The sequence below is a fragment of the Rhinolophus hipposideros genome (assembly GCF_964194185.1).
Source record: "Rhinolophus hipposideros genome assembly, chromosome: 11".
In the NCBI taxonomy this organism is placed as follows: domain Eukaryota; kingdom Metazoa; phylum Chordata; class Mammalia; order Chiroptera; family Rhinolophidae; genus Rhinolophus; species Rhinolophus hipposideros.
The window spans coordinates 66375859-66394539 of NC_138057.1; the positions used below are offsets into that span (position 1 = coordinate 66375859).

At 43.5% G+C, this 18681-nt stretch overlaps 1 protein-coding gene across 1 annotated transcript; it reads right to left on the minus strand.

The window, feature by feature from the left end:
* Positions 1 to 192: 192 nt before the first annotated feature.
* TNFSF15 (TNF superfamily member 15) lies at positions 193 to 18419 on the minus strand. The gene is made up of 4 exons (XM_081066737.1): positions 17917 to 18419; positions 5504 to 5546; positions 4492 to 4539; positions 193 to 1268 (listed from the first exon to the last, which is right to left on the minus strand). The coding sequence occupies exons 1-4, from the start codon at positions 18139 to 18141 to the stop codon at positions 814 to 816; spliced, it is 771 nt and encodes a 256-aa protein (XP_080922863.1). The 5' UTR covers positions 18142 to 18419; the 3' UTR covers positions 193 to 813.
* Between the last annotated feature and the right edge of the window lie 262 nt (positions 18420 to 18681).

The following is an 18681-nucleotide window of genomic DNA, read 5'->3' on the forward strand; positions in this document are numbered from 1 at the left end:
TGGGTTAAGGCAGTGTCCAGAATATAACTGGTGCTCAAGAATACTGTGGTGAATAAATGCTAGAGTAGTATTTTTGATATGTATGTGGAACTCATACATGCTTGTTTTTATGCCTCTGTACATGCTCATAATAAAGAGAAAGGTAGTTTTTCTCATTTGCCATGGAGAACATGAACACCAATATCTTTTTTTGAGAACATTCATGAAAATACCAGCTTCTTTCATTTCTTGTTTTCTTTTCCTTTCTTTCTTTCTTTCTTTCTTTCTTTCTTTCTTTCTTTCTTTCTTTCTTTCTTTCTTTCTTTCTTTCTTTCTTTCTTTCTTTCTTTCTTTTTTTTTTTAAGGCAAGGTATTAAAGTATGTGCTTGGGAAAACTGATTAGGGTTTTCTCCTCTGAAAGGTTTACACTATTTTCTAGGGCTTTGGATTTTATTCAAGGCTCCTGAACTGAAGCAAATACTTCATAATCAAATTGAACAACTGGGCCCACTGGTGACAAATGTGTAGTAAGAAAGCGTGGAAAATTTCCGAGTAGATCATCCATTCGTTTGGTGACCAGTATTTTAACATTTAGAAACTCACCACTCTTTCAAGCAACCACGATTAATATATCTGCTTTCTTCTACCTTTTTCCAATTAGTATTCTCATCAGTAATGCATATAAAGTGAGAACTTTGGGGCTCTGAATTTCATAGCTAAAGCACTATCTCTGTGGAATGCTCCAAGAAAAGCCCTGGCTAATATTACATATGAAAGAGGAAAATGAGAAAGTAGGAGGTGAGGGCCTTCACACAATGATATCTGCCTTTGTTCCTATAGCAGGAAGGCTCCGAAGAAGGTTTTGTCTTCTTTTGTGTAATCCACCAAAGAAATGTCACTGACGTTCACCATCAGCTTGTCTCCTTCTTGTAAGGAGAACATCGCCCCTAGGTAGATGGGTTGGAACCAGTTGCTGCCTATCTCACACACTGTCTTGGTCCCCATTAGGAGCTGGGTGGGGTCAGGGTAGCTGTCTGTTACCTTGGTGATGACCACAATGATGGCTTCCGGTTTGTTCAGTCGGCTGCCTTGGCTGATTTCACCACACTTGGATGAGATACCTCGGAATGTGATCTGGGAGTAAACAAAGTAGTCTCCTGACTCGGGGATCACCAGGAATTTATTGGTGTAATTCATTCGGTTCTTGGTGAACGCCAAGCCAAGTTCGTGTTCCCAGTGCAGAGTCGGAAACTGATTTTTCAAGGGCGGTGTGGGGGTTTGTCTCACAACTGCAAGGACAAGAGCGAGGTTTGATTTGCGTGTGTTAAAATCGGCGGGCTTTGCAAAAAGAGTCTCATATCATTTTTAAAGAGTAAAGTGATTGCATAAAACCAATAGCTAAGATGCTGCTTGAGAAGGAAGGGGGGAGGCTATGTATGTGCTCAGAGTAGCATCTTAGGTCAGCGACCTGGGGCAGATTCTTTGCCTCTCTGAGCCTGAGTTTTCTTACCTGATAATTTAAAATTTTGCCTGAGCACCATGATCCTGGAGAACAGTGAAGGTTGAGAAATCTCCTCACTCTTTGGTGTTTCAGAAAATAACTTCCTCTTCCCCAAATGACTTAGGTAAGACTTGTGGATACCCCCGCTTGCTTACCTACAACAAGGCCAGACACCAGACCCTCCAATTTCCCATTCTTTGCCTCATAAATGATTAGCTGAACTGTTTGTGTCCCTAGTAATTCATCAGAACAAAATGCTTGCCAACCAAACTTTGATTAAGTTCCCCCAGTTCCTCCTGGCCCCTGAACTTTGGCCCAGTACACAGTCTCTCCTGCCAATAGGCTGGCCTCAGAGTAAAACATTCTCTGCCCCTATTATGCCAAACTTTCTTCCCCCTTCCATGTACCTGGTTCTTTCTAGCCCTGTTTACACCTCTCTGTAAAAGAAAAAAAACCTTTTAGCTTAACTCTTGAGATACTTGTAGGCTTAATGGTCAGAGGATCATCTTTGCAATAGTCCTTTCCCTCCCCCTGCTCCCCACCCCCCCAATAATCCTTCTTCATGAACTCTGTTCTTACTATGTCAGGATTTGTTTTTTTATTTGACATTCCTTTCCTTAAAAAAAAAAAAAGAAATAATACCCGTGGGAAGGATTAAAAGACATGGTGTGTATAAAATCCTTAGCTATTAGGGATATTCTTTAAACTGGATTCGCTTTTATCAGGCTTTTTGTTTCAGATATGCTCTGCGACAAGAGAGATCATTCAGAGAGAGTCAAATGTTTCCTATCACTCCCTTCTAACATTGTGGTCCAAAGCCACATGGAACATAGGCAGCAATTAATTAAAAACAAAAAAAATTAACATGCAGGGAAACTATTGGAACCAGAGATCTAGAACATTTTGGAAATGCTTCTCCTGCATTCACAGGGCCAAAATAAAAGACAGTGTAGTTGACTCATGGAGTGAAAAGGACAAAGGTTTGGGCCACTTAAGCCACATTCCAATCCTGCCTCTATAAAATGTTAGGTTGTTAATCAACTATGCAGGTTCCTTCTCCTCTCTGAGTCTTAATTTCCTGTCTGTGAACTGCAGATAAAGCTCCCTCATAGACTTGTTCTGAAGATTAAGTGAATGAAAGAGACATGGACATTTTTATCCTGATGGCTAGATACAGCGTTACTCAATATATATTTATTTTCTTTCCCCCAAATACATTAGCATCTTTCATTTTGACTGTTTAAAACTAAGCCTATTTCATTCTATATATTCTTCTGTTTGCAGTATTTACACATATCCATTATATAGAACCTATGAATGAATGCTTTCATGAAGTATGTCTATAGCAGAAAAAATGAATAGAATCAAACCTTATTTCAAATAAGATAATCTGCCATAAAAAAATACTTTTCAGGAAAAAAAAGACACATTTTAATTTCCTACAACCACTGTTGAAATCCACGCTAATCACCATTATATACTGGTCAGTCACAGTTTGGGGACAAGTTATATTTAAAGAAGCATTTAGCAAACTTCACACCTGGTGGTTGACCAGAAACTTGGTTCTTGAATTTTTTTTCTTTTTTTTTTTTTCTAAAGTAACTTTCCCATAGCTGACTGGACTATGGGTTCTTTTGCAACTATGACCCATGTTCAGAGTGTGTGTGGTCTCCCCTGGCCCCTGCACTAAGTGGCCTCTGGAGAGCTCTGTTGCTTCTTTGCAAAATCTGTGAAAGGCATTTTTATTAGTTGTCATGGTAGTATTTACTACTTTGTTGGTGATGCAGTAGATTAAAAAGGAAAAAATTCCTCCCAGATCATGCAAAACCAAAGGTTATTTGGTTTCCAAATAAATCAAGTTCTGTTCAATTGTGTACAATTAGCTATGTCAACATAGCAGCAAGCAGGAATTCGGGTAGGGAGAATGTTGTAATGGAAGCAATGCACTTCTGAGAATCAAACTCACATCTCAGCTGTTCTTAGTCATGTGACTTGGGACAAGTGAATTTAGTTGCCCATACCTCAGTTTCCCCATCTCATTGGGCTAATACACAGATTAAATAAATCATAGATGTAAAATGCCTACCACAGTATCTGGTACATGTTAGGAGTACGGTTAGAGCCTGGATTCCCTCACCAATTTCTCATCTCGCTATTCGGTAGGAAGAGCGCTGGCATCTCCATACTCAATTTTTAGGATTTTCCTGCCCAGCCTGTTCAATCTTTCCCATTCTTATAGGCAAGTGGTAAATGATGGTGACTTGGTATCTCCCTGGTACTAATCCTGACTCCGGACTCCTCACAAACAGCTTCCTCTTGATTGAACATTAAGACAAATGTCTTGGACCCAAGGGTATCCTCCGGTGGGTTGCCAATTTTCTAATAGGTCAGGAGAGTATGCTTGCTTTTTAACTCTTGTTTTTCAATGTTTTTTCCCCCAATGGGTTAATTTGTTTCTGCACTGTCTTGCTCGTTTCTCTGAAGTCTTAGAGGTATATATAACTCCAAGTGTGAGATACCAGGAATTTCGACACTACACTTGGGGAGCTGGCTAACTGGTGATATTATGAGATGGCTCTTAATCTCTTCACATCGTGGAAATTCCTTGGAAATACCTACCTGAATTGTCCAATAATTTTGAGTAGGGCACAGATGGACTTGATAAATTGGCAACTCAGAGGATCATTCAGAATTATGTGAATAATTCTGAGGAATAATCATAGTTTGAGGAAAGCCATTTCTGAATGACTGAGTATATGAATGAAAGAGAGAAATAGTAGAGAAAAGAAAGAGTGCTGACAGAATCTGAAAGAAAATGCCCAAGAGATATGTGCCTTTGGCTCCCTTTAGGAAGGAAGACCTCTGAAAACCCTCAACTGAGAGAGGGTGTTTGTTACTACAGGGTGTGGTTTCCAGCTTGAAGCTACTAGAATGAGTTTTGGCAAACATGCTGAAAGAAATCTCAGGTCCATGGCCCATGGTCTCCTGGAAACAACACCGGGGAGAATTACCTGTCAGGTGTGCCCTTGGCTTATCTCCACCAGCTCTGGGAGGTACATCTGTAAGGAAAGAAGAACAATTCTTTGTATGAGTCAGAGGGTAACCAGAGTGAAAACAACATTTGGAGAGCTGCATGGTATCTGCAACTGGAGAGAAACATTCCTTTCCTCCATCTTGGTCCAGTTCCACTCTTTGCAGGTTTTTGTTTTTTCAGGGATGGGGAGCCTCAGGAGAAAGAGTCTTCAACACAAATGAATGTTGGCCCATGACTTTGGCCAAGTTATCCAAACTGTCTGAGACTCTGTTTTCTCATCTCTAAGATGGGCACATTAATTCCTACCACCGGTGGAGAGTGCTCATAACGTTTCTTGGCATATGGTTGGTGCTCAATAAAACACACCTTGCCTCTCCATTGCTCCTACTGCTTCTGTGGGAGCTAATTGGCCTTTTGCCATTTCCATAGTCCTTTAACCATATCCACTGAGGCATCCAGATGACGTAAGGGAATGGAGTGGGAACCACTCTGTAGCTATATGACCTTGACAGTTCCCTTTTCCTCTCTGGTCTTCTGTGTGCCTCCCAGTTCTCCAGAAGACCTCAGAATTTCCTTTTGATTTTCAGAGATGATTGTATTAGACAAGGTATTCTAACTGCAGAGAAAGAGATGATGTTGTTGATGATAAAATGGAAAAATCATTGCATATTTTTGATGTGGTAGGCATTATTCGAATACTTTATAGGGTTTAACTAATTTAATCTCTACTATCCCTGGGAGATAGGTACTATTATAACCATTTTTATAGGTGAGTTAACTGAGACAGAGATAAGTGAAATTCTTTGCCCAAAGGTCATCAACTGCACAGGCCACGCACTTGGCCATGGCACCATTTTGCCTTCTTGGTGGCTGAGGAGGTCTCTTACTTCTCCTCTTTGTTTGCATCCCTCTGAACCCCCTAAATGCGAGAACTACTTGATATGTTCTTGTTTCCCACTAGAAAAGGCATCAAATAAGAGCATACTTACCAGCTCGCTGACGTGAAGGTCCAAACTCCTGTCCTTTTGGAGTCTGTTGGGAAAGAAAAATATGGTTCAGACCATCTGTGATCCTTTTGATCCCAACACTCACACAGCTGTCCACGGCATGGGTATGATTACGATGCTGCTGCTACCCAAGCTGGATACTCTGAGATGAAGGAAATGGGAATGAGAATATTTGGTTGACGGGAATCTTGCACCCGAGCTCTCTCCTTTCTTTCTCCAGCACCCTGAAGACCTTTCTCTCTGTTATGCTTGCCTCTGAAGCTCAACTTTAAAGTTCTGTCCTGAGAGCTCTTCCTGGAGCTCTCAGGACATAATAATGACTATGGATAAGGAAATAATGACTATGTTCTTCTTCTCATCAGTCTATACATTCTTCCTTGTTTACTTGCAATACATGATGACTTTATTCATTGCAATCCTAGTTCGTGAACCATTTCAGATACCATTTCTGATAATAGAAGAGTAATTGCTTCGGAGGGAGGCAGACCTGGACTTGAATCCTAATTTCCATCATTTATTGACATATGATCTTGAGCAAGACACTTTTCTACTCTGAGCTTGGTGTCCTCATTTGTAAAATGGGAATAACAACATTCATAGCCCTAGATAACTCCCGGTTTGAAATGAGGATCAACTCAGAAAATGCATGAGTCAATACACAGAATGCTTAGAAGTTGAAGGAACCACTCACATGCCTGCATAGAAAGCTCAGGAGCAAAACTAAGCTCTTAGCTTAGGAACAAAATCACCATCTGACATTTTGCAATGTTTCCAAATAACCTTCTCCCTTATGATTTTGACTCAACTTAGAATCTTCTGATTTGGTTCTTGTAACTGCTCAGTCCCCATGAACAGTGATTCTCATATTACCATGGACACTTGTTCAGTTTTACATCCTAAAACGTGTGTGTGCGTGTGTGTGTGTGTGTGTGTGTGTGTGTGTGAGTGAACGTGTGAATGAGGAGTTTTGTGTCTCTGTATGGGGGAGGTAGCTCCATTGGTGGGAAAGTGTTTCTGCATTCATATATCTCCATGTGTCTGTGGAGCAGTGGGGTGTGCGTGGATGTCTCTACATGCACCTGCGTGGCCATGTGCGCGTACCTGTGCCATTCCGAGTGTAGGTCTGTGAACAGTTCTGTGATAACAGTGATTTTGTTAGAACCCAGACCATCTGGCTCTTTTTACTCCCAAGCCACATGATCTAACCTCTACTAGAAGCCCTCTTGAGGGCAAAGATCTTGTCTTTGATTGACAAACTGACTTCATGTACTCTCTAGCTTCCTTTTCTCTGCTTTCTAATTCTATTAATGGTGACACAACTGCTTTCCCTCAGTTACCAGGCCTAAAATTTGCTTCTCCTTCCACAAACCCAAACTGTCATTTCTATTTTGCACTTTTTCTCTCTCGTGCCTCCAATTCAGCATGCTGTTCTCCTGGATTCTTCCAAAAACCTCCTAATGGGTCTTTCCTATACCTGGCTTCTCCTTTTCTCTAATCCATCTCCTCACCTTTTTCTAAAGTATCACTTTATCGAGACAGTTATCTTGGCATTCAATGTCCCAATTTACCATCCCAGTCCCAGAGGTGGGGGAATCAGGGGAAATTACCCCTGAACTGTTTTTCAGGTCCCACAGATATTAGCCAGGTGATAAAAGGTAATGGCCATTTGAAATGACAAGGCCAACAGCTTGTGTAAGAGAAAGGAGACCCAACCGAGCATGGGAGCAGTTGGGAAACGGCAAAGATTTCTGCTGTCAGATGAAAACATTACATACATTTAGCATAGGGTTATGAGTCCAGTGGTCTTTGGAAACCTAAACCCAATTGATGAAACGACTGGTCCAGCATCAATACATGTGATGACGTTGTGGGGTGGAGAAACAGCCTAGCAATGAGCTTATTGTCCTTATTTGCTCTTGACAGAGCTCATAAAGAATCAGTCCTTGGGCAAGGCAGAAAACTGAAGGTGGGGGTTCTCTGCTTATTTTTGGCTAAGAAGACACTCAGCTAAGAGTTTGAAGGATTCGTTTTGGCTCACAGTCTTCTCATCATTAGCATGTATTTTGGATGTGAACACATTTCCCTCTTTACACTGCCGGATTTCTGTTACTTGGGCACTCACTTTATTTTCATACATGGAGGGATGTATATGGGTGTTAATAGCCTCAGAATGCCGTACATCTGGAGGCTATATAGTCCCAGTTGGTAGGTGTTGAACGATACAACAATCCCAGAGGCCCCAGGAACGTCAGCTGGACTCTCTTTCCAAGAACAACATCTGGAACCTTCCACTGCTGCTTCTCTTAATAATGACTCTGTGTACCATGCGAGGAAGGTTATTGTGACAGAAAGCAGGAATGAGCGAAGAGACAATTTGAGAGGAAGAAAGAGTAACCTATTTAGGGAAAGGTCCTTGCAGTTGAGCTGGCTCAATGCCTGATTTTCAGATAGTTGCTGGTAACAACAGGCCAACCAAACATCTTACTGTCTTCCAACCCTGACTCATCTCCATTGCTTTTGGGTTATTCTGGGGCACCTGGGAGCTGGTGGCTCCTAAAGGAGGCTGGTCACTCAACATTGACTTCCAAATCAGAACAGACAAGGCATTCAAGAGCACCCCATGAGAATGTGACTTATTCCCCTTTAAATGTCTTCTCAAACCACTGGCTGAGACCCAGGATCCAAATGTATTCCCCTCCTGAGCATGTATCACTCCCAAAGTGATATTACTTATTTGTGTGTTTACTGCCTTTCTCTCTCTGGTAGAATCCAAGCAGCATACAGGCAAGCACCTGGTCTGTCTGTCTTGCTCACCACTATATTCCTAGTGCCTCTGACAGTGCCTGGCACTTCTGCTGGATGATCCAACCTGCAGAATATACTGATGCTTGGGTATCAGGAAGACAGGTAGAAAAGAGAGCAGATGATGGAGTAAGGTTCAGCTTCCGTGATTTTCGCCAGAGTTTTGCAACCCCCAAAAAACTAGGAAAGATAACTTTTTACTTTAGAATACATGCAAAGTTTTGAGTTTTTGTTTAAATTTTAAAAATTAATTATGTCGAGGTGGGTAACCACATATTTTAGGATTGGGGCCACTACAGGTTTTCATCAGGCTCTGCTTAGAGCATAGGCACGGAGCCAGAAATGTTTGTTGAAGTTTCAAGCTTTGGCCAGGAGTCAGAGCCAGAAAAGGCAAGTGTGTATGCCCATGGGCATACATGTTAGTGGGATCGTGGATGCCTGTCACCACCGGCATTTATTAGACCAAGCAAAACAAGCTGGGGCCTTTTGCCCCTTAGTTCCTGTAGGTCAGGGAATTTCCACTCTCGTTTGATTTTCTTTTCTTTTTTTCTTCATATTTTTTCCTTCCTTCCTTCCTTCCTTCCTTCCTTCCTTCCTTCCTTCCTTCCTTCCTTCCTTCCTTCCTTCCTTCCTTCCTTCCTTTTTTTTTTTGTGTGTGTGTTGATTGGTAATCCCTGACTCAAACTGACCATAACCTATTACTACAGGCATTTTTGGAATTACTCTAATACTTCAAATAGGAAAGAAGAAAGGATGGAGAAAGGAGGAGACTACTATCTAGTTGAGTGCTTGCTGGGTGCCAGGTCATGCGTTGAGTGTTTATGTGTGTTCCTCATCTAATATACTCCAGTTACTCTCAAAGGAGTGTGTCATCTTTGTATGGACTTTGTAAGCCAAGGGTCAAAGAGTAAACGGAGGGTTTGGGATCTGAACCTTTAGACCAAGTACAGACCCTGGCATATATCAGGAGCCCCATAAATATTACCTGAGCACATACAATGGACAATCAAACCTGAGCAAGATTGTCTTTGAGATTTTCTTAACTGGCATTTCCCCAGGAAAACCCCTTGAGCATATTTTAACTAATGATCCATTTAGCCTTTCTCCCATGTTCCATAGTCACTCCCTCGTATACGCATAAACAGGAAGAGATATCCATTTTTTGCCCTCAGAAATGCCACAATTGCAAAGGCTAAAGTGTTTTATGACCCAAGAGATCCTCCCAGCACCTTTAGGAGAAATATACAGACATTTGCCTCTTTGTCTTTTCCTCTTGCTTCTTCCTAATTGTACTTGCACAAGGATAAATCCAACCTAGAAATGTTTTATTCCAAGGCCATTTCATTTCATCATCCACTAAGGTGCGCTTGACAGGGCTTTACATGCAATATTCAGAGTGGTGTAAAGTGAAGAAGATGGTGTTTGCAGCAGAGCAAATGTGGAAATCCCAGCTCTATTATTTCCTACTGGTCTGACCTTGGCATGTCACCTAATCTCAGGGACACTGTTTCCTCATCGATAACAGCAGACAATGCTTCTTTCCTCCTAGAACTACTGTGATGGCTAAGAAAGACCATACACATAAAATGGATATCCAATTCATTTTCCTTCTTTCTTTGGGCTCAACAAATGCTTGTGGTATGTGTTGTTGGCTCCGTAGAGCTTCCCTTTGGTTTCACCATTTCAGTGATAAACAGAAGCCACCCTTGTGTCTCAGATTTGGATCCTTTAGGAGGTCTGGAAAGCTTCTTCCTTCTTCCAACAGTAGAGGCTTTCTCAGTGCACAGTTTACTTCTGGACTTCTGCCCTTTCAGAATGCGAAGGGGTTGAGGGAACGGAATGCACCCCCTGCACATTTCAAAACCTAAGCTAGTTGCTGTTGCTGCTGTCAGCTGCTGGGCCTCATTCAAGAGAGCAAGCTGGGAGATGACCTCTTGCAGTCACTGTGCTGTTCAGCCGGGCAGTTTGTGCGGTCTGTTGGGTGAAGACCTTGCCGACCACTGAACATTGAATGATGTTGTGTATACCTTTTTTTTTTCTTTTTAAAAATTATTATTAGTTTCAGGTGTACAAAACGATGTGATAGTTAGACATTTACACCCCTCACAAAGTGATAACCCCTTCCCCAATCTACCAGCCCTCTGACATCGTACACAGTTGTTACAATTCCATCGACTCTATTCCCTGTGCTGTACTCCACAGCCTCTGATACACATAAAGTAGATATATACACACATAAACTTGTAGTTGACATTCACTATTGTTTAGCTTCAGCTTCAGGTATACAATGCAGTGATCCGGCATCTACATCATCCCTGAGGTGGTCTCCCTAATGAGACAAGTGTCCATCGCATACCCTACAAAATCTTTACAACATTATTGATTATATTCCCCAAACTGTCTTTTGTATCCCCGTGGCAAGATTGTGTTTACCGATTGTGCTTTCTAATCCCCTCCCATTCTTCCTCATTCCCACCCCCTCCCATGTGTGTGTTTACTTTAACAGGCGAAGGAATAGATCCTGGAATCCCCAGCCAGGAGCTGCAGTGGATGTTTGGGATTCACACCCACAGCTCAGCTGGCCCTCCCTCCCTTCCTTTGCACTTGCATAGCTCCCCTCCACTACCTGGGTTTCTCTGCCCTTTGTACTCAGCTGACCTTTGGTGTGAGCCGGGCTTCTCTTCCAGCTGTGCCAGCACTTTCTGAGGTGACAGCACCACTGAGTGCCCTGTGTTTTACAATTTACAAAGCACTTTTACCTCAACTCTCTGTTGGTTTCCTCTAGACAACACTGAAAGGGGATAATTACTGTCCTCATGCCAACAGGAAACAGCTTGAGTGAAATGTAAGGGCCCACCCAAGGCGAACATCTAGCTTTTTGGGGATCTCCTTGGAGAATTCTCAGCACAGTGCTATGAAGACTATATGTGAACCTCCTCATATTTTAGCCAGAGAATGTAAGGCTTAGGGATGTCAGGTACCTTGTGCATTCCTACATCCCTCTCTCCATCCAGCAAACACTTTACGAGTGCCTTCTGTGTGCTAAGTACAGCTAGGTGCTCTCAGGGGAGGAAGGGGACTCGCATTTATTGAGCTCTTACTATTTGACGATACTTTCAGGGTGTCATAGGTAAAGCCAGCTAACTACCCCAGGTGGTGACTAATTTGTTGGGCTTATTATACCCAGAGGCAGACCAGCATGGTGGTTAGGAGAGATATATATGGTGGGTTTGAACCCCAGTGTCATACTCTATTTGTATGACTGGGCATGTGGCTCAACTTTCTTAAGCCTCAGTTTCATCATCTCTAAAATGGAGATGATAATAGAACTTTCCTCATTGTACGAGTTCAAGAATTATCTGAGATTATGTATCTAGTAATAACAGCAAACATGTATTGTATGTATTTATATTCCAGAGACCGTGTTAAGGACTTTTAGACATGATCTCATTGGCTCTTCTCAAAACCCTAAACATAAAACTTAGGATGGAGTCTGATATATAATAAGTTATTATTAGGTCACAGTGGACCCATGGCTTTCCCTCAAGTCTGTGTAACTCTGAAGCCTGAGCTGGCATCACTAAGGGGTCCTGTTCTGGGAGGAGATGAAGGGGTCTCAGGAACATGCATGTGTGTAGTGGAGAAGAGGGGTTCAGAGAACAAGGGCCAAAAGCCTTGCAGAGATTTTCAGGAAGGGGTGGAAGTGAGATTGGAGGGAACCCAGGTGAACATGGGAGAGAGTATGTGCAGATGATTCTAGAAATAGGACCTGGAAGGCAAGGACAGAGATGGGGTACTGGTACAACACTGGGAAGTAATGCCTCCTATGGCATCTGTGACAGTTCATTGCACAATACTGAGGGCCCACTGTGCGCCAGGCTTGGGGCTGAGCCAGTGTGGTGCATTCTATTATATGTGGCACACAGACACTGCATGTGCTGGAACAGTGTCTGGAGAAGGTGGAGTCCTGGCCTCAAGGCATCCGTTGGCCAGTGGGGCCTGTGGACCCATCCTGAGGGCAGTGGGAGCCACCAAGGACCTAAAGCAGTCTCAGGCCATGGTCAAGTGCAGCTGGGTAAAGAATGGATTGGAGTGTAGGCTGAGGGTACAAGACCAGGGTGGAGAAGGAGTCATGGAGATAGCTGACAAACATCAGAGACCAAGAAAAGCCCTCCAGCACCAAAACCTGCTCTCTGGCCTGGTGATGGCAGATTCCAGAGCAGGAGGAGATGTTTGCTATGATGTAAATTTCATGAGCAGGGAAGTTCCCTTATTACCACCATTCATCTCTACCTTCTGCCAAATACTTTATTTCTAATTATCCCTATTTTATTCATAAAGAAGCTGAGGCCCAGGAAGGTTAGGCAGCATGTCTAAGAAGTAGTTAGGCCAGAATTCAAACTGGGTTTGAACTTCTGACCCACGATTTTTCCAAGATGCAAATCTACCTAACATTCTCCAGGAGCCTAAATCATTTTATCCTAAAACACTTCACTTTTACTGTATCTATTTTTTTTATATAGGTAACACACACATTTTGTGCACAAGGGTATATGTTTAAAAATGTCTCCCCCTTTTCTTTGTCACCCAGCCGCCTGGTTCCCCTACCTGGACACTAGCAGAGTACCCAGTCTCTTTTGTCCTCTTTTTGGGATAGTCTGTACATTTTAAAGCACATCCATGTATGGAAATATGTATTATTTTTTTTCACAAAACGAAGTGTTCCATGTTCTATATGCTGATATACACTTTACTTTTTCCCCTTGATTACATATCTTAGAAAAATTCTCCATTGTTATATATAGAAATGCCTCATTAAAAAAACAAAAGAGTGTTGGCTACAGTTTTCCATTGTGTGGAAACACCATGATGTATTTAATTGATGCCATATTTATGGACATCTCACCTAAAGGCATATAATCCCTAACCTCTCAAATCTAATTTTGATTTCTGCCTTGCAATTTACCTGGCTAATGAGTTTGTCATGTTGAATCTTTCCTTGTACATCCCCTAAGGAAGAGTCCAGTTTAAAACACATTTTGTAACAGTCCCGATAACTGTTTTTGTTGCTGCTAATAAAAACTTGGAACATTCCTACACTAGTTGCTGTTGCTTTTCCAATGTCTGATTTGGGGACCCGGCAAGAATGGGGTCAGTTCTGTTTTCTGGAATCTAGGTCTGGGTCTGCCCCCCTGACCTGCTTTATGCCTTGACCTTTTCCTTCCCATATCAGATCTTGGTTTCCTCAACTGTAAAATGAAGAGATTGGACTAGATCAAGGGTCATCAAACTTTTCCTGTAAAGGGCCACATAGTAAACATTAACTGTTGTGGTGTGAAAACAGCCATAGACAGTATGTAAATGAATGGGCATGGCTGCGCTCCAATAAAACTATTTACACAAACAGGAAGTGGGTAAGATTTGGCCTGTGGGTCATAGTGGCTGACCCCTGGACGAAGGGTGCTTCCATCTGTTAGTCCTTTCCTACCTAGGGGAACAAAAGGGACAAACACCCACCGAGTGCCTGTATTGCCAGGCACTCACTGGGGGCCTTAGAGAGATCACTTGGAGTCCTCACAGCACTTGAGTCAGGTAGGTAATACGGGAAAATGGAAACTCAGAGAAGTTGTGCAGTTTTCTCCCTATTCCTTTTGAGCCCCTTTGGGCCTCTTCTACTTAAACCTCAACTCCTTTTTATGTTAGACTAGAAAAGATTCTTAGTGATGCCAACCTTCTATGTTGTTACAAGGATGGAATTGAAGAAATCCCTGAGTGTGGTCCTGGCAGAGAGAGCAGCCCAGGAAAGATTGGGAACGGGAGCACACGTGGAGGGCTGGGGGACTGAGGGAAGTCAGGGTGGCTGAGAAGCCAGTGATGAGGACAGGGGAGAGGAGGGAGAGTGGTACCAGAGGGGGCCCAGAGTCCGGGCCAGGACACCGTCTAGCGAAAGTTTTCAAAGAATCATTTTGGCTCTGTGCGGAGGGTCAAGCCCAGGATTGTCGTTACAGAATTTCTTGTTTTACATGAGGGTGATCCATTCATTCATCTATAAAAAGGCTGGATAGAAAGTTCTTTCCATGATCATAATGCTTGATTGTGAAAAGCGAGGAAAAGGTGAGGAGGCAACATGGAAACCAAAAGAGACCTGGATTTGCCAACTCAGACCTCGCCCGGTGCCCTCCCAGCCTGGTGACCTTGGCCGCTCCCATAGACTCTCTCGCTTCAAGTTCCTCATCTGCCAGATGTGACTGCCCATCCCTTCACTGCGTCTCTGGGTTGCTCTGAATATTCAGGGGGATCATGTTTGTGAGAGCTCTCCACAGATGTGACCTGGGAGTTAATATCCTGTTATTATTACTGCTGTTACTATCATCCCTGGCTTATCTTCTGCTACTGGGCTTGCTCTTCAGGGCTGTGAATACACTGGAAGGGCTGGGAGACCCTCTTCTCTGAATTCTCTTTGTGTTAGAGTTGAATTGCCTTGGGCCTGGGCCACTGTGGGAATGGAAAACTCATCCCATGAACAATTTCAGGTTCCATGGGTCTAGCTGTGGGCAGAAGATGAGGAGTGTGGGGCTGGGTAGGGAAGAGGAGGAGGAAAAAAAGGCCTGGAACATGAAGGGGATGGGTCTGCAGGGGCCGGTAAGGTGGTTATTTGCCCCCAGGGGAGTTTGGAGGAATCTACTCAAGCAGATCCTGGTGGGGCTTTTTATTTGCAGGGCTTGTGGGATATTCCAGGCTGTGGAGGAGACAGCTCTGGGTTCAAGTTCTGGATATAGGTCTTACTAACTGAGGAATCTAGACCACCATGAGAAAAGCAGGTTAAAAATAAAAGGCTTAGTTCTCCCTGTTGAAGTAAAGGAAGAGATATCGTTTCACTCCTTTTTTCAAGAGCATTTACTTTAGAAACCTGTAAGTACTTTCTCCTCTTTGAAATGCATATAAACCTTTTTGAAGACCAGACAAACCTTTTTTCCCCCTCAATGACCTGGGAACCATCTTAACTGCCACTGTGGAGGGGAGCACAGAGCAGGGTGCCAGCTGGCCTGGTTTCCAGCTGGATAACCTTCAAAGGCCATGTTACCTCCAATGGCCTGTGTTGTCTGATAGGCCATGGAATCCATGGCCTGGACCTCAGGTGTAGCATTCTGACCACCTGCCTTCCTTCCCCCTTCCAGAAGCCCTTTGCTGCACCAGCGCTACCCCCAAGGCTGGGCTAGGAGAACATGTGGAATCCCACAGTATGTAACCTATTTCCTTGTAAGTCATCAGACTTGGAGCTCCCTGAGGCCAAGATCAAGTTTCCCCGGTCGTTGTCTGATGCTTGGCAGAGTGACAGTTACATCACAGTAACTGTGTGAGGATAGCTTTCGCCATTCCCAAGGTACAAACTACTCCCACACACCTTCTTAGTGCTGATGTTTTGATATTAGTATCCTCTTTTGGTAGAAAAGGAAACGGGCTCAGAGAAACGAAGCCACATGCCTATTTTCACGTGGCCAGAGGTGACTGAGCTGGGATGCAAATTCTGGTTTCTATGAGCCATGACATTTCCACCCTGTTATGTCCACCCGAGCTTTGCTCGGTGTCCTGGGTTTTTCTCCTTGAATCCCATCTTCTTCAGTCTCCTCTGAGCTGGTTCTCGTCTGTTAGCCCCTCTGGATCTCCTCTTGGCCTTGCACTGTGCCCTGTGAGGATGACCTCTGGACACACTTGCAGGAGCACAGTGTTCCCTCCCCCTTCCTGATCCCTCCCTGCTATTTTGGCAGACCTGCCAGTCTTCCTCTACTCAGCCCAAAACTCCTCCAGGGAGGCCCCCTCGTTCGTTTTAGGTCTCCTTGTGTTCCTGTAAATCTCCTCCCTCCTTTTGCCCCTTTAGGTCAAGGGTTGGTGGCCAGCCTCAAGGGTTGGTGACCACTCAATGCCTCATCTAAATCAATGGTCTCTTTCTGGCTAAAGAGGTACGGGGTCCCAGATCGCTTCCTGGGACCTGCCTGGGTGGCTGCAGTTTGGCTTCCCAGGGAATAGCACCATGGTGGTCTAGGGGATCACAGCAGTGACCCCATCACTCCCATGTCCGGCAGTGATCCTCTAACACAAACGGCATTTCCTGGCTCTCCGCATATTTCTACATTTTCTGAACGATGGCTTGTGGCCATGGCTGCTGCTGCCTAAACCACACAGTCTGTCCGCTGACCCCGATGGGGTAGTGAGAGTTACACATTAGTCACGGCCTGCTCACTGTGTCTCTGTTTTGCAGTTGGCCAGTGTTACTTAGAAGCTGGGTTTCCAATTTAACCAACTGAAAACCCTGTGTTTTCCTCTGGAATTTCATACTTCGGACTGAGTTAAATCAGTTAACAGATTATGCAAGAGCAATTTTTAAAAGGGGTATTACTTGAATGACACGTTCTTCAGGCTTTAAGGTTTTTGATATTTCTAGTCTAGAATTACAAGTTTTTGCCTTGACACCTGTACCCCTTCATTGTTCTCCCTAGACCATATATCTATATCTATATCTATATATCTATATATCTATATCTATATAAATACATATATATGTATATATATGTGTGTATATATATATGTATATGTATATATATATATATATATATATATATATATTTGGCTAAGCTTTTCCCAACCTTTCCTCACCCCCCACTCTCCAGCAACACCATCCAGCAGGTGGTTCTTTCTTGAGCACTGAAAAAATTCTTCTAACAAAAACTCATAGACACAGACAATAGTTTAGTGGTTACCAGAGGGTAAGGGGGTGGGGGGAGGGAGATGAGGGTAAGGGGGATCAAATATATGGTGATGGAAGGAGAACTGACTCTGGGTGGTGAACACACAATGGGATTTATAGTTGATGTAATACAGAATTGTACACCTGAAATTATGTAATTTCATTAACAATTGTCACCCCAATAAATAAATTTAAATAGAAAAAATTCTTCTAAACCTAAGAAAGGAGGTTGATTAAATTATAGCACAATAGATATATGGGAATATAATGCAACCACCCATATCTTCATGCTGCTGTGAATTTATTAATAATAGATTCAATGATAACACATTGGGACACTCAAATAATCCCATCTTCATATGGGATGGGATATGAAATTATATACCCCGACATTGTGGAGTGATTACCTCCACAGGGTTGTGGGTAATGATAATTATCTTCTTTTCCATATCTGTGTTTTCTAACTTTTTTCAATGACCATGTGTTAATTATATAATTTAAAGATGTGTTTTTTTCTTTTCTATTCTTTCCTTCTTTTTCTTTTTTTTTTGGAAAGGAATGTTCCCAAATGATCAGTGCACTGTGATTATAATGATCTAAAAATGTGTGGTTTGAAGTTGTTTCCATATAAACATAAAAAGGGACCCTTTATTCCCTGGACATATTGAAAACAAAAACCACATTGGGCCTCTCCACCCCTCACAATTTACGTTTCGTTTGCATGTGAGAGAAAGGAAGAAAAGGAGCACGATGGATCAAGGAGCTTCGTTCAGGGCTGCAATAGCTGCCAGGCACCCAGGGAGGGCCGGCCAATCCCCCAAGGAAGGCAGTGTGAAGTCTTGCTTACCTGGAACACACAGGCCTCTCCTTGGGTCCGGAGCTGGCCCACGAGCAGGTAGGTGGTGAGTCCTGCCAGGATGGGAAGCAACACCAGGCAGCAGGTGAGAGCCCAGTAGGCGCTGTGGCTCCTGGCTGCTAGCCTGGCTCTGGCCTTGGGCCTGCAGTTGCTGTCCTCTGGCAGCATTTCCACGCTGGCTGTTTCCCCAAAGCCCAGCACCAGGTCCTCTGCCATGCTCCTGCTGGTCCTGGAGACAGCTCTGAATTCTCCCGGGCAGAGAGACCCCCCATTAAATAGCAGACCAGCTCTCACAGTGGGTGAATAAATCTGCCTACTCCTCCCCCTGGCTTCTCTTTCTCGCCCCTCCACAACACCCTGTGCCCCGCCCTGCTAGGGAATGCACCGCCTACAACAGAAACCAAGTTTGGTCTAAGAAAAAAAAAAAAGAGAAGAAGAAAGCTTCCCAAGCATATTTATGTACAGTGTGCTCATGTGTTCCTTCCTTCGTTTACAGAAGGAAGTCAGGAAAGTCCCTGCAGGAGGAGAAAAAGAATTCATCAAGTCAGTGGGTGGGGCAAATTAAAATATACCTGTTTCTGCCCTGGAGGCCTGCCAACTGTGCCTATCTAGGGAGTATGCTTCTGCTGGAAGTGAAAGTGAGGGACAGGGAGGTGTGTGGTGTGGCTTGCAGACTGGGAAATGGAAATCAGGTTTACAACACCACTTTGCAAAGTGCTGCCAACCCCTCCGTCTTTTTTTGAACCTTGTAGAACC

Excerpts from the sequence above, each read along its gene's own strand:
- TNFSF15 (XM_081066737.1), bottom strand. The coding sequence starts at position 18,141 with ATGGCAGAGGACCTGGTGCTGGGCTTTGGGGAAACAGCCAGCGTGGAA. Across the intron at positions 5,547-17,916 it reads GAGAGGCCTGTGTGTTCCAG|ACTCCAAAAGGACAGGAGTT; the intron begins GTAAGCAAGACT and ends CTTTCCCAACAG. Across the intron at positions 4,540-5,503 it reads ACCTTCACGTCAGCGAGCTG|ATGTACCTCCCAGAGCTGGT; the intron begins GTAAGTATGCTC and ends CTTTCCTTACAG.